The sequence below is a fragment of the Corvus cornix genome, chromosome 19 (genome assembly GCF_000738735.6).
Source record: "Corvus cornix cornix isolate S_Up_H32 chromosome 19, ASM73873v5, whole genome shotgun sequence".
Lineage (NCBI taxonomy): Eukaryota > Metazoa > Chordata > Aves > Passeriformes > Corvidae > Corvus > Corvus cornix.
Window position 1 is genome coordinate 6,301,530 of NC_046348.1, and position 13,679 is coordinate 6,315,208.

The 13,679-nt window shown below is 58.4% G+C and overlaps 1 protein-coding gene across 2 annotated transcripts; it reads left to right on the forward strand.

The window, feature by feature from the left end:
• Nucleotides 1-683: 683 nt before the first annotated feature.
• On the forward strand, nt 684-12,720 carry WDR81 (WD repeat domain 81). 2 transcript variants are annotated; one of them, XM_039562780.1, is made up of 11 exons: nt 684-796; nt 1,601-5,152; nt 5,371-5,478; nt 5,583-5,773; nt 7,564-7,754; nt 7,984-8,149; nt 8,291-8,456; nt 8,751-9,449; nt 9,605-9,750; nt 9,929-10,108; nt 11,012-12,720. In XM_039562780.1, the coding sequence occupies exons 2-11, from the start codon at nt 1,612-1,614 to the stop codon at nt 11,336-11,338; spliced, it is 5,715 nt and encodes a 1,904-aa protein (XP_039418714.1). In that variant the 5' UTR covers nt 684-796; nt 1,601-1,611; the 3' UTR covers nt 11,339-12,720. The 2 variants fall into 2 exon arrangements, with proteins under 2 accessions (XP_039418714.1, XP_039418713.1); XM_039562779.1 differs by having other exon boundaries at nt 1,604-5,152.
• Nucleotides 12,721-13,679: the final 959 nt, after the last annotated feature.

The window sequence follows — 13,679 nt, forward strand, 5'->3', positions numbered from 1 at the left end:
CCTTTAAGGCCGTTTCCTGCCCTTCGTCCCAGTAACAGCTGATTGCAGCGGGCCAGGGCCGGGCCGCCAATCGGCGGCCGCCACGTCCCACCCACGTGACTCCCACGCGCCGCCGCGCCATGCGGCGCTGCCCGGCGGGAGCCCCCGGCGCCCTTAAAGGGGCCGCGCGCAGTCCGGTCGCCCGTGGCTGTCCTGACCGTGTGTCCCACGGGTACCACCGCACCCGCCGGCCCCGGAGGCTCGGCACCGCCCGGCTGGTGGCGGGAGGACCCGGCTCGGCTCACGGTTACCGGGGCCGAGCAGCTCCCATAGCGTGCGGTGCCTCGCGGGGCAGAGGGCGGCAGGGTCCCGGGGCGGCGGGGCTGGGCTAGTCCCGCTGCCCCGCGCCGGCTCCCCCGGGCACTCACCTGCCGCCGGTGGGGTCCGCCCGCGGCGGGCGGGGACCCCTTTAAGGCCGGCTGCCTCGTCAGCGCGGCTCGCCCGGCTCCAGCTGACAGCCCGGGGCGCCTCTGACGTCACGCTGACGTCACGCCCCGCCGCCGCCGCGTCACGCGCCGCCGCTGCCCATGCCCAGCACCGGCCCCGCGCCCGGGCCCTGCGCAGCCGCCCCGGCCCCCCCGCCCCGCGGCCGCTGGAGGGAGCCCGGGCCCGGCCCCGCGGGGCCCCGGCGGGGAGCGCGGCCCGGCCCCCCCCGCGCACATGGCGGCGCGGCGGCCGCATGTGACCGCCGTCACCTGACCAACATGGCCGGGGCCGCCCCCGCCGCTGCCCGCCGCGGCTGAGCCGCCGCTGCCAGGTAACGCGGGGCCGCCGGGGCGGTGAGGGACCCCTCGGGGGGGGTGAGGGCTCCCCGGACCGGCCCGCGGGGCGCAGCCCGGTTCTGTCATCCCCCCGCCGGTAGTGAGGGCCCTCAGGGGCCGGGGCCGTCTGGCCGGCCGTGGCCGTGGCTCTGTTCCTGGGAGGTGCTCCTTGCTGTGAGCATCCTCTGCGTCGCACCCGTGGCCCCTCTCCCTGACCCTGGGACTGCAGAGGTCCCATTGTGTCCCCAGCGTGGGGGTTATGCTGCAGAGATTCCATCGTGTACCCTCTCCAGCTGCAGAGGTGCCGTTGTGTCCCCACCGGCAGCCCCGGGGCTGCAGATGTGCCCCTCCACCTCCCATCATATTCCTTTTCAGTTCTTAGGGCTGTGAATGTCCCGTTGTGTCCCTCTAGTCTGGGGCTGAAGAGGTGCCATCACGTTCCACTCCTTCGCTGTAGATGTGCCATTGTGTGTCCCCACACCAGCGCTAGGCCTGCGGAGGTCCCATCATGTCCCTTCCCCCAACACTTGGATGTGCAAGTCCCCATCATGTCGCCCTCCCTGAGCCTGGGGCTGTGGAAGCCCCACCACGTCCCCCTGCCTGGCTACAGAGCTCCCACCTTGTCCCTCACAGCCAGGGCTGGTCCCTTCTCACCCCCCACACACTGACAGAGTGACCAAGCTCCTTAAAACAGCTTTTTTTTTCACTTGGGTGCCAATGGGGAAGTGAGACTGGGGAGGGCAGGGTATTTCTTCCCCTCTCTGCTTGCTCACAGCCTGTCTGGACCACCTTTCTCCCAGCAGAATCCAGCATGGAAGGCTTCCTGCAGAGCGTGGAGAAGGACCTGAACATTGACCGCCGTCAGCTGGCCCCCGAGAGGACCCACGTCACCGCCTTTGTCCCGGCAAAATGGCTGCAGAGCCTCAAGGAGCGCCGGGTGCTGCCGGTAGCCTGCCCACGGCCCGAGGGGCTGAGCGAGGTGGAGGTCAGGACGTTCCTGCAGCACTCGGTGCAGAAACTCCCGGCGGGCTGGACGCGGGTGGAGATCCACGGGCTGCGGAAGGCCCGGCTGGGGTACCCGCTGCGGGCACAGCCCCCTGACCAGCGCTGTGGCAGCAACGTGGACACCCTGCACGGCTTCATGCAGAGCGTGGCCAGCCAGAACTACCACAACCTGTGGGGCCGGGCTCACGGGCTGTACGCACGGCCCTACCGGCGCCCGGGCGCGCCGCCCACGGTGCCGGCGCTGGACGCGCTGCGGGCTGCCCTGCACAGAGCCTACGGCTGCCCGGTCCTCCAGGTGGGCAGGAACGTGCCTGGCATGTCCCCTGCCAAGGAGAGCGTGGCCAAAGGTGCGCCCTTGTGCCCCAATATGCTGCAGGCTGAGGCGCTGCTGGAGTCGGCCGACATGCTGTACATCATCTACCCCTATGTGCAGTACTGCCTGCACGACGTCGTGACTTTCAGCCCGGCCAAGCTGACCAACAGCCATGCCAAAATCCTCTTCCTCCTCTTCCACGTGCTGCAGGCCATGAGGGCTTGTCACCAGGCGGGTCTGGCTTGTGGAGATTTTTCCCTTCGGGATGTGGCTGTGGATGAGAAGCTGTGCAGCCGTCTGCGTGTGAACTTCAGGGGGTACGAGGGACCCGGGGAGGAGGAAGAGAGTCTGGAGGGTGGTCTGGAACGAGTGAGCGAGCAAAGCTGCATGCAAAGGCAGGAGGTGACATGCAGTGCCTGCCAGAAGGACCTCCGAGACCTGGTGTTGCAGTGGGTGCACGGGCAGGTCAGCAACTTTGACTACCTTATGCGTCTGAACAGCTTGGCTGGGAGGAGAATGGGAGACCCCAATTACCACCCGGTTCTTCCGTGGGTGGTGGACTTCACTACCAAAAACGGCAAGTTCAGAGACCTGAGGAAATCCAAGTTCCGCCTCAACAAGGGGGACAAGCAGCTGGACTTCACCTATGAGATGACCAAGCAGGCGTTTGTTGCGGGGGGGTCGAGTGGGGAGCAGCTCCACGTCCCCCATCACATCTCCGACGTCCTTTCGGATATCACCTACTACGTGTACACGGCCCGCAGGACACCCAAGGCGGTGCTGTGCTGCCACGTGAGGTCCCAGTGGGAGCCCAACGAGTATCCAGCCAGCATGGAGCGCATGCAGAGTTGGACGCCAGACGAGTGCATCCCGGAGTTTTACACAGACCCCACCATCTTCCGATCCATCCACCCGGACATGCCCGACCTGGATGTGCCGTCGTGGTGCAGCTCCTACGAGGAGTTCATCGAGGTTCACCGCATGCTGCTGGAGAGCTGGGAGGTCTCCCAGGACCTGCACCACTGGATTGACCTCACGTTTGGCTACAAGCTGCTGGGGAAGGATGCAGTCAAGGAGAAGAACGTCTGCCTCCACTTGGTTGACAACCACACGCACCTGACGACCTACGGGGTCGTGCAGCTCTTCGACCAGCCCCATCCCAGGCGCATGGTGGGACCTGCCTACACTCCTGCTGAAGCTCCAGCCATTGTCCGGCCTCTGCTCCAGAACATCCGGGAGACTGTGGTTTTGGAGGACATCCAAGGCCAGGTGACGGATACGATCAACGGGCTGGTCCTGGAGGCTACTCCCAGTGAAACCACCTGGTCTGGGGAGAAACCCATCGCTGGTGAGGATGATTTGGAGCAAGGCACAGAAGCCCTGGATTCCATTTCTGCTCCTGGTAGAGCTGCTGACCAGCCCTGTGCCACTGTGCCTCCAGCACAGCCCTCCACCCTCCCTGCTTATGCCACCGACAGCAAATCCTCAGGGGTCCGACCGCTCCGTCGGAGCAAGACAGGTGCTGTGGATCAGCTTGACATGAAGATCGCACTTCCTGAGGGCTTCAATCCACTCCAGGCCCTAGAGGAACTGGAGAAACTGGACAATTTCTTGGTTAAAGGCTTAAGCAGTGAGATGCAGCTGATGGAGCAGCCATGGGAAGAGCCACCCTTGGGTCTCTCAGACCTCTTCCAGAGGGACATGCAAGCTCTGGGTGTTCTGGTAGCTGAGATTATATTTGCACCGAGGCTGCGTCCTTCGAAGCCCGACGCATCCCTGTTGGAGCGGTTCCTGATGGTGCGGAATCTCTGCCGTTACCACCCCAAGGAGATCCCGGCCCCGCTGCAGCACGTGCTGCATGTCCTGCTGCAGCTCAGCGTGCCCGTGGAGAAGCTTCTGAAGAGCAAGCTGGGCAAGAGCATGGTGCAGTTGTTTGAATACAAACCCATCTCCCAGGGCCTCCCCCCGCCCTGTCCCACGCAGCTCCTCAGCCCCTTCAGCTCCATCGTCCCCTTCCCCACGTACTTCCCAGCTCTGCACAAGTTCATTTTCACCTATCAAGCAAAGAAGATCGAGGATGAAGGGCAAGGCCGGGAGCTTGTTTTCCAGCTGTGGCAGCAGCTGGAGGGGATCCTTTCTGAAATCACTCCTGAGGGCTTGGAGATTCTTCTGCCTTTCATATTATCTCTGATGTCCGAGGAAAACACCGCTGTCTACGCAGCGTGGTACCTCTTTGAACCCATAGCTAAATCCCTCGGGCCCAAGAACGCCAATAAATACCTGCTCAAGCCCCTGATCGGAGCCTACGAGACGCCCTGCTCCCGCCACGGCAGGTTCTACCTGTACACAGACTGCTTTGTGGCCCAGCTGATCGTGCGCCTGGGGCTGCAGTCCTTCCTCCTGAACCTGCTGCCCCACATCCTGCAGATCCTCGTGGGCATCGAGAGCTCGCGGGAGGAGAGCAAATCCTTCCTTGGCACCGCTGAGGATGATGAGAGCGGAGGGGAGAGCCCGGTGTCGTGTGTGTTTGGGGAGGAGATCAAGATGGACGTGGAGCACAGCTCTGCTGCACTTGACCTCCTGGACTACACCTCTGGGGTCAGCTTCCACGACCAGGCCTACCTGCCCGAGGGCGAGGACTTCCAGAGTGGCCTCTACGTCGGGGAATCCCTGCAGCCCCAGGAGCAGGAATCGCTCAGCCTTGGCCGGCTGAGTGACAAGAGCAGCGCCAGCGAGGTGTCCCTGGGCGAGGACAGACCTGCTGATGGGGACTCCCAGAAGGACAAGAGCAGCTTGAAGTCAATGGACAGCAGCCAGGACCTGAAGCAGAGCGAGGAGTCGGAGGAGGAGGAAGAGGAGCATGAGGAAGAGGAGCACGAGGACGCGGCGGTCGATGCAGAGCTGACGGTGGTCGTGGATGCTGCTGGAGCCTCCGTGGATGTCACCCTGGCTGATGACAGCAGCGAGCCAGAGGATGGGGAGGGAGAGGAGCTGCCAGACCACTCTGATGACAAAGAGCAGACCATACTGCTGGGTAAGACCCTGCCAGCATCCAGGTTGTTGGGCAGAGCCTGGGGGAGAAGCGGGTCTAGATTTGGGGGTGTTTGTGACCCCAGCTTGGGGACAGGGATGAAACCAGGGTAAGAGGCCAGGTCTGCATGTGGATCTGAGAGTCAGGGCTGGGGCAGCAGAGGCTGGTAGCTAATCTGTGCCATGCTGGGCGCTGTCCTTGTGACTGCTGCTGTTTTGCAGACACAGCCTGTAAGATGGTGAGGTGGCTCTCGGCCAAGCTGGGCCCGACCGTCACGTCCCGCTTCATCGCCAGGAACCTGCTCCGGCTGCTCACGTCCTGCTACGTCGGTAATGCCTCTTCCCTGGGTCCCAGGGTGGGCTGTGCCCCCAATCTGTCTGCTGGTGGCTTGGGTGTGGCTGCTGCTTCAGCTCATGATGTGTTCTCTGGGCAGGCCCGACCAGGCAGCAGTTTGTACCGAGCAGCGACGAGAACAGTCCCCTGAGCACAGGGAATATCTACCAGAAACGGCCCGTGCTGGGAGATCAGGTGTCCAAGCCAGTGCTGGCCTGCCTCGTGCACGTGGCATATTTGTATGGAGAGCCTGTCCTCACCTACCAGTACCTGCCCTACATCAGCTACCTGGTCAGTATTGCCTTTTTCTCCTCTGTGTTGGGGCAAGAGCTGTGTCCAGGTGTGAAGGGAGGGTGTAAAAAAAGTAGTCCAGCCTCACCAGGAGCCTCCTGCATAAAAAGTGAGCTTGGCTGGGCTCTGTCTGGGCCAGTGTGGGCTGAGCAGCTCTGGCTGTGTTGGCTGAGAAGGACAGGAGAGGCACTTTTACCTCCTGCCACAAGCTCCAGACTGCTCCCAGCAAAGCACACAGCTGCGTTCATACCTCTCTTTCCCTGTCAGACCTTGTGAAACCAGAGAAAAAGCTTTTCTTCTACTTTTCTGGGTGACTGTGCCCAAACAGAGCTGGCACAAGGGTGGGATTGTGATAACAGGCAGGAGGAGCAGCTTGGGCTGGAGTGAGTGTTCACAGAGGTCTGTGTGGGTAGATAGGGGTGAACTGGGGGGAGGCTAACGGGTTTTCAGCTATCTAAAAAGCACTGGCAAGGCTCACTAACTTTACAGCTTGAAATTCGTAGCTGAACAGCAAGGAGGAAATGTGTAATGCAGCTGGTTGAAAAACTTAATTTTTCATTAAAAAGAAAAAGGTTTTGAATGTTTTAAACAGGCTTATTTTTCATATTGCTCCCTCTTTAGTGGTTGTAAACACTTCGGTTATGGATTCTTGTTTAAATGGAAAACTTCAGTAGCTTTCTGATAATTTAAACATAGAGGGAAAGAGGCCACAGCTGTTCATTTAAAGAAAACAAAAAGGCATTGTCAGTTTTTCCAGTGTTGAAGGGGAGGTTTTTCAGGGGGAAAAAAATCCCATTTTTCAGCAAAATCATTCTCCACCCAGTTGCAATCATAGCTCCAGCTGTTCTGCTTTGCTTTCCTAAGATCATTGCTTGGGGGCACAGAGGGGATTAATACCCCTGTGAAACAGCATTTGGCAACCTGATATTGGAGCGATGGAACTTGCGGGTCACAAATAGGATAAAGTCAATCCTTCTTGCAGGATTTGGCAGGGTGGCTATTTTGTGAGAGGAAGAGCCTCTGTGATGAGCTGGAAGATGGCAGGTGTACAAGAAATATAGCAGGAAACTGGGAATTGTCTGTGGGTTTTGTTACTGGCTCTCTTTCTTGGGTGTTTGATTTGTCTAGGAGTTAGGAAACAGGACAATTTAGAAAGAAATATTTTAGTGTTGCTGCTGATGTTATTAACTCTTTGGCACTGCCATAACAGCAGCAGTACATTGTCAGCAGAAAAAGGATGTGCAGTTCTGCCTCATGAAATTACTAGCAGCTGGATTTCTAGAAGTCAGCAGCGGCTTTGCCCATAATTTGTGCTTGGATATTTCATGCAAGGACTGTTCCTCTGCACACTGTGGGATGAAGACAACGATTCTTGCTTTTAAATTGTGTGTATGTAAGAGCTTTCCCCTCTTTCTGTGCTGGCAAATGATGCTCTGGGGTGTCCAGGATGGTTTGGACCAGTGTGGGGTTGTCACTCTCCCTTCTGAGGTTCCCACCTGTGGGAATGTTGTGGAGGGAGATGCTCTGCAGAGGAAACCTGTGAGCTTAGGGGTGTCATTCCCCATTTTCCCCGGGCTCATCTCTTGTGCTGACAAGTGTCTGTCAGTTTTTGGGCTCATCCCTTGAGTGCCAGACACGTTTTGCTGTTGAGATTTGATGCTTGGGTTCCTCTTCCAGGACCAGCAGTGCTGTGCTGGGTTTGAGGCTGAGCTCAGGCGACCTTGGGGTCACCTTTGCTGTGTCCTGCTGGGGAGGTGGTGGCCCTGGCCCTGAAGGAGTCTCTTTCACAGGTTGCACCCGGCGGTGGCTCCGGCGGTGTCCGGCTGAACAGCCGGAAGGAGGCCGGGCTCCTGGCCGCTGTGACACTGACACAGAAGATCGTGGTGTGTCTCTCTGACACCACACTGATGGACATCCTCCCCAAGATCAGTCAGGAGGTGCTGCTCCCAGTGCTGGGCTTCCTCACTTCGCCAGCTGTCGGGTAAGTGCTGCAGGATCAGCACAAAATCAGGGATTTGGGAAGGGTTCTGTGGGGGCCCTAATGCTCCCAGGTTTGGGGGGGGAGGGGTGTTTCTGCCCTGATGTGTGTCTCCTTGCACTGGCACACTGCTGAAAGCATCCTGATAACACAGAAAAGGCAGGAAGCATGAGGCAGAGGATGGGAAAAAGGGATACGTGGAGGGCAGGCTGCTGATGGATGTCCTCTTCAGTTTCCCCAGCGGAGCCCAGGCCCGTGTTGCCCTGTGTGTGAAGACAATCAGCCTCATTGCCTTGATCTGCCTGCGGATTGGGCAGGAGATGGTGCAGCAGCACTTGAGTGACACAGTGAGAAACTTCTTCAGGGCATTCTCGCTGCTGCAGGAGCTGCAGGACCAGGTCAGTGATGTGGGAGGGGCCCTCCTGCACTCCCCCAGATGTGGGAATGTGGTGGGCATACCTGGCTGTGTTTGTGTAATGAATTGTGTGGTAAGAGCATCTCATCTTGGGGTTTTATGTGATCTTGTTTCTCTTGTCCAGGGGTTGACAGCAGAGTCGCTGGGCAGCTGTGAAGTGCCAGTGATGGAGGTGCCCCTTTCGGATGGGAAGCTGCTGGCCCTGGATCCATCCGTGCTGGTGGAGTTACAGAAGGTGTTCAACCCCGAGATGGCCTACATCACCTACATCCCCTTCTCCTGCTTGCTCGGTACGCCTTGGCCACCAGCTGTGAGGGAGCTCCGTGCTCTGGGCATGCATGCTGGGCCTGAACTCCAGAGAAATCACAGCTCACAGGGCTTCTGGGGGAAACTCACAGCTTCTACAGCATGGCTTGGGCTGATTCCTGGGCTGGGAGGCCACTTCAGCTTCAGCTGGGAGCAGATGTGGGATGCTGTGTCCACAGCCTTGTGCTGACCCTGTTCAGGGGTGTACAGAGGGGGGTGATGATGATGATGATGGGGACGTTGCTCCCCTGGCAGCCACGTTGTCTCTGTCTCCTCAGGTGACGTTATCCGGACGGTTGTGCCCAACCACTCGCTGGTTGAGAAGCTGGCCAGCCTCCACCTGGAGAACGTGAACCCCAGCAACCTGCAGGTTGTTGGCCTGGAACAAACACCGAGTGTGGTGGGCTCAGACCAAGACACTCGAGGGAATGAGCCCTTTTCCAGCCCCCAGGAGGACACTCACTCTGGCACTTTTGGGAGCGTGCTGGTGGGGAACCGCATCCAGGTCCCCGTGGACACGCAGCGGGAGGGTCTTGGCTTGCTCCGCCTCAGTGCTGGCACTGATGGATTCGTTCCCAGCTCATCCAGCGAGGAGAACGCCCTGAAGCACGACCTCCCCCGCAGCACCCACATGCTGTGTGGGAACTGGCTGGCCTACTGGCAGTACGAGATCGGGGTGAGCCAGCACGACCCCCGCTTCCACTTCCACCAGATCAAGCTGCAGAGTTTCTCAGGGCATTCCGGGGCCATCAAGTGCGTGGCACCGCTGAGCAGCGAGGATTTCTTCCTGAGTGGCAGCAAGGACAAGACTGTGAGGCTTTGGCCCCTGTACAACTACGGGGATGGCACCAGCGAGGTGCCCCCGCGCTTCACCTACGCTGAGCACAAGAAATCTGTGTTCTACGTGAGCCAGCTGGAGGCACCGCAGCACGTGGTGAGCTGTGATGGCACCGTGCACATCTGGGACCAGTTCACGGGTAAGAAGGGAAAGGGTGAGGAACTGGAGGGAACTGGTCCAGCCCTTACAGGCAGGGGCTGTGCTGAGTTTGGATGGCTCTTGTTAAAAACCAGCACAGAACTGGAGATCTGCTGTGTGCCTTGTCCTCCCGTGATGTCTGTTGTTCTTTCACAGGCAAACTTCTGCGGACTTTTGATGAGTTAGACAGCAAAGTCCCCATCACAGCTGTGACCACCATGCCACCTCCCTATCACAGCATCTCTGTGGCCAGTGCAGACTCCGTGCTGAGGTTCATCGACCACAGGAAGCCGGGACTACAGGTAGGGGTGTGGTGCTCTGTGAGTCCCCTTCCTCCTGCCCTGTGCTTAATGATGGGATCCCAGCTGGCCCAAAGCCCAAATCCCAGAGCCAGCTGTGATGGCTCCACAGAAACCAGCTTGTCCCTTAAATGCCTGATCCCCTGACCTTCATCCCCCAGCTGGACTGTCTCTCTTGCAGCACGAGTTCCGCCTGGCCAGCGGGGCGAGCGCGGGGCTCATCCGCTGCCTGGCCGTGAGTCCGAGCGGCCGCAGCGTCATGGCCGGCTTCTCCTCCGGCTTCATCGTGCTGCTGGACACCAGGACGGGGCTCATCATGCGGGGCTGGCCTGCCCATGAGGGAGACATCCTGCAGATCAAGGTGAGGGGCTCAGCTGGGATCCAGGTGGGGCCTCATTGATGCTCTGAGGCCACGTGGAGCATCCTTCCCGCAGGGCTTGTGTGCTCCATTCTTGCTTCATCCCTTCCTATGTCCCTAAGAGGCTGCCCAAGCTCTCCTACCCCATGGTTAGTGCTGCTGCCAGCTGTTCTTGGTCCAACTCTTGCTGCCAGAGTTCAGCCCTCCTGGGTTTCAATCCCTGCCAGGCAGGTCTGCAGCAGGGGCAGGGAGGAGCCACAGCTCCTGTGAAGGAGCAAATGTGTTGCTTTCTCCACGGGGCTCTCAGCTTCCCTGGGAGAGTGTTGCTCTAATGAGTAACTCTTGTCCATATTTACCCACCCCAGGGAGCAGTGCTGGGTCTCCAGTGTCCTCGACCCAAATGTGGGTTAAACAAAGTTCAGCAGTGTGGGTTGTTTACCCTCTCACTAGCTCTGCTAATAAGCAGCTCCAGGTTTCTACCCTCAGCAATATTTTCAACTGTGAGAGAGCCTCTCAATTCCTTCTCCTGAGAAGGAAAATAGTTTGGCAGGTGATTTAGTGGAGAGGGAGACTGCATGATAATCCCTTTACCCACTGCAGTAGTATCAGATGATGAATGAGCATTGTTGTGTATCAGGGTGTTGTTGAAAAGAGGCACAGCCCATCTCCTGGAGGAGACTGCCAGCTCCCAGAGCGTCCTTTAGCTTGCAGTGTCCACCCAAGGCCTTGCTAAGCTGCTCAGTACCACCATCTGCTTGGAAATGGCTTGGACAGTCCTAAGGGATTGCATTGTGACCATTAGATCATTGCAGCCACCTGCTGCTCTCACGTGCAGCACCAGATTGTGAGTTTTTACAGGAATTTTGCAGGTTTTTACTGGTTCACTGGCCTTTCCTCTCCTGCTAGGCTGCAGAGGGCAACGTGCTGATCAGCTCCTCTTCGGATCATTCCCTGACTGTCTGGAAGGAGCTGGAGCACAAACCTTTGCACCACTACAAATCTGCCTCCGAGCCCATCCACGCGTTCGACCTCTACGGTAACGAGGTGGTCACCGGCACTGTGGCCAACAAGATCGGGGTCTACTCCATGCTGGAGTCCTCAGCCCTGCCCACCAGCACGACCAAGCTGAGCTCAGAGAACTTTCGGGGTACATTGACCAGCCTGGCAGTGCTGCCCACGAAGTGCCATCTCCTGCTGGGCTCGGACAACGGCATCATCCGGCTCCTGGCGTAGTGACCCCTGGCCTGGCAGCCTGTGGCTGTCCCACAGTGCTGTGCTGGAGCTAGAAGCCAGCAGTGTGGCTTTTGGAGGAGGTAGAGTCAGATGTTTCTGAGCAGAGGATGCAGGGGGAGGTGTACTTGTTACGTCTCTAACCTCTTTCTGTATCTTGAAAAAGAAAAGAAGCCATAACTGAGAAACCTCCGCTGCTGCTGGGAGAGATATTGGGCGTTGTAGGTCACTGTCACCCCTGCAGAGAGGCCTGGAGCTTTCCTTACCACGTGTGCCTGATCCCCAGGGGCCTGTGAGCTGCCCTCCACAGAAACAGGGACCACAGGTACCCTCCCCCCTTCAGTTCAGGGGTAGGAGGTGCCCCTTGGCAAAACACAACAGTTTAGCTACTGCCACCTGCACTTCCCCTTCCCTTCCTCTCCTGAACCACTGATCAGCCTCACTGGGGTGGCAGAAGCTGGGCCTGGGAACTGCTGCCTTTGGAGCTGCATCTCCTCCTCCCATGGTCGGTGCTCAAAGCCCAGAGGAGGTGGTGCTCTGTGAACTTCAGGTTCTGCCAGCTGAGTTCGAGCCTGCATGGGAGGAGGAGGAGGAGAGGTTCACCAGAGCCGTTCTGCTGCCGTGCTGGCTCCAGGGCAAGGACTGGAATGGAAGCCAGCCAAGGCACAAACCCCATCTGCTCTGCCAGTTCCTGTAGGAATGGGCTGCTGCAGAGGGGCAGATTGGGGTGGGAATGTGACTCTCTGGGGAGGCCAGAACTAGATGCTTCCATGAGGATTTTAGCTTCTGGAGCAGTGGGGTAGGGCTGTTGTTGGTTCCTGCCCCAGCATCCCACGATGAGGTGGGATGCATAGCCATTTGTGCTATGCACTGGCAGTGATCCTCAGTAAATCCATCTAATCCTCTTCTTCTGAGCTGGTCAGGCTCCTGGGGAAGACAGGACAGCAAAAAGGTGCTCAGTTTTGTCCCCTCCTGCCCTTGTAGGGTGTGAGGCAGGAGGCATGAATCCATCATGGTCTCTCTTTGACCTTCCCTTTGGGACAGCACTGTCTGTTCCCACCCCAAAGCCACAGAGAGTGCTCTTTGCCCCACCAGTAGAAGCAGTTTCCTCACTTCTATTGCAGCCCTTTTCCATCCTTCAGCCTAGCCAGAGCCAGTACCAGGAGCGGGAAGCTCTTACCCTGGACAGAGGAGGAGCCTGCTGTGGGTTGTCCTGGGAGGGGAGAGGGCTTCCATCCAGCTGCCACCTGCAGCTGGGGAGGTGAGTGGTTGGCCAGTGCTGCCCTTCCCTACCCAAGGGGAGCTCTCAGTCCCGTGTTGCCTATTAACCATTTGCAATAGATGTAAATATTTACTTCTAATAAACTCTTTGAGAGAGCTGCAGAGCTGGGGGTGTGTGTGTGTGTGTGTGTGGAAGCTCTGTGCTGGTGGGGCTGGGTGTGCTCAGCCAGAGGGACACCTCCTCCTTCAGGCTTCTCTTGTGTTCTGGGGGAGCCCTGGATGTAGGATAGGATTCTGCTGCACAGGATTTGCTTTCCAAGGGCAATTAGCTCCTTGTGTTGCAGCAGCACATCCCAAATGTGGTTGCAGAGCTCAGACCTGTCACCCATTGTCTGGGGTGAGCTTGGGAACCAAGAGTTCCTGCAAGGAATGGATGACTGGAAGATCCTTTTGGTGCTCCCTGCTGCTCCTCAGTGACTCCTCTCCCACTGAGGACATGGACAGAGGCAGGAAGGATCAGCAGCACTTCTGCTTATGGCACAAATCCACACAGGGCAGGACTGCTGGACTTCTGCCCATCCCTGAGACTTTTGCTCCGTGCCCCAGCAGTGTGTGCATGCCCTGGACACTGGGACTAGCTACCCTGGGAGAGCTCTGGAGCGTGCTGTGCCCCAGGGGAGGGACCAGCTGCCCTTGGCTCAGCCCAGCCTGGCCATCAGACCCTGCTGTGTGCAGCCACGGGGCCCTGGGCACCTGCCCTCTGTTAAACCAGTGTCTCACATCTCCCTGGGATGCAGGGAGGGAAGAGCTGGGGGGTTCAGCAAAGAAAATTCCCAAACTAGAAAGCCCTGTGGCAATAAACACCGAGCCCTGCATTTTCACTGAAGGTTATGAATAAAAGAGAATATTCCCAGCATGGGGAGTGTGTGCAAAGTGGAGCCACTTGCAAGTTACTCCTGCTGGTGGGAGTTTTGCACCTGGTAAACTCAGTGTTAATGTTGTCTTGAGGGTACAGCAGCCCAAAAGTACATCCCCATCTCCAAATGCACCACGAATTCACTCTTCTCCCCCAAACAAATGTTTAGCCGGATGCTGTAGGTCAATATTTGCCTGCCAAATTCTC